General features: G+C 60.2%; 1 protein-coding gene across 2 annotated transcripts in view; it reads right to left on the bottom strand.

The window, feature by feature from the left end:
* LOC117940305 (ER degradation-enhancing alpha-mannosidase-like protein 2) overlaps positions 1–359 on the bottom strand; it is an 826-nt gene extending 467 nt beyond the window's left edge. Inside the window, exon 1 of one of the 2 annotated variants that reach the window (XM_034865634.1) lies at positions 5–359. In XM_034865634.1, the coding sequence (XP_034721525.1) occupies positions 5–295 (291 nt within the window). In that variant the 5' untranslated portion in view covers positions 296–359. Of the gene's footprint in view, positions 1–2 lie in introns of both variants that reach the window. The other variant, XM_034865633.1, reaches the window with a different exon arrangement.
* Between the last annotated feature and the right edge of the window lie 226 nt (positions 360–585).

Raw genomic sequence — 585 nt, 5'->3', positions numbered from 1 at the left:
GTGCCTGTGATTGGCCGGGGGGCGGGCCCTGTGTGTCCTGCGCGCGGCGCAGCAGGATGTCAGCCAGCGCGCGGCGCTCGGCGGCGTGCTGGCTGCAGCAGTGCAGCGCCGCGGCGTCCAGCGGGTGGGCCTCCGTGTTGAAGATGAACCCCCCCGCCCCCAACACACACTGGCCGTCCTCTCCGCCCGCCTCCCAGGACCCGTCGCCCTCCGCCCCCCCGCCGTGCAGGAAGTGGGCGGGGTCAAACAGCAGGTACAGGTACTTGATGGTCTCGGCCAGGAAGAAGGACTCCATCCGGTTGTCGAGCGCGTGGTCGCGCACATCCTTCACCTGTCAAAATAAAAGCCTCTGGTGAAATAGCAAAACTAAAGAATTACCAAAATAAAAGCCTCTAGTAAAATAACTGTCCCTGCCCCGTGTGTCTCAGACTAAAGTCTCTGTCTCTGTCCCGTGTGTCTCCGGCTAAAGTCTCTGTCCCGTGTGTCTCAGACTAAAGTCTCTGTCCTGTGTGTCTCAGACTAAAGTCTCTGTCCCCGTCCCATGTGTCTCAGGCTAAAGTCTCTGTCCCGTGTCTCAGACTAAAG

This window comes from Etheostoma cragini, unplaced genomic scaffold (assembly GCF_013103735.1).
Source record: "Etheostoma cragini isolate CJK2018 unplaced genomic scaffold, CSU_Ecrag_1.0 ScbMSFa_2165, whole genome shotgun sequence".
In the NCBI taxonomy this organism is placed as follows: domain Eukaryota; kingdom Metazoa; phylum Chordata; class Actinopteri; order Perciformes; family Percidae; genus Etheostoma; species Etheostoma cragini.
The sequence above is the reverse complement of the archived record's forward strand: the minus strand, read 5'-3'. Positions and strand labels throughout refer to the sequence as shown.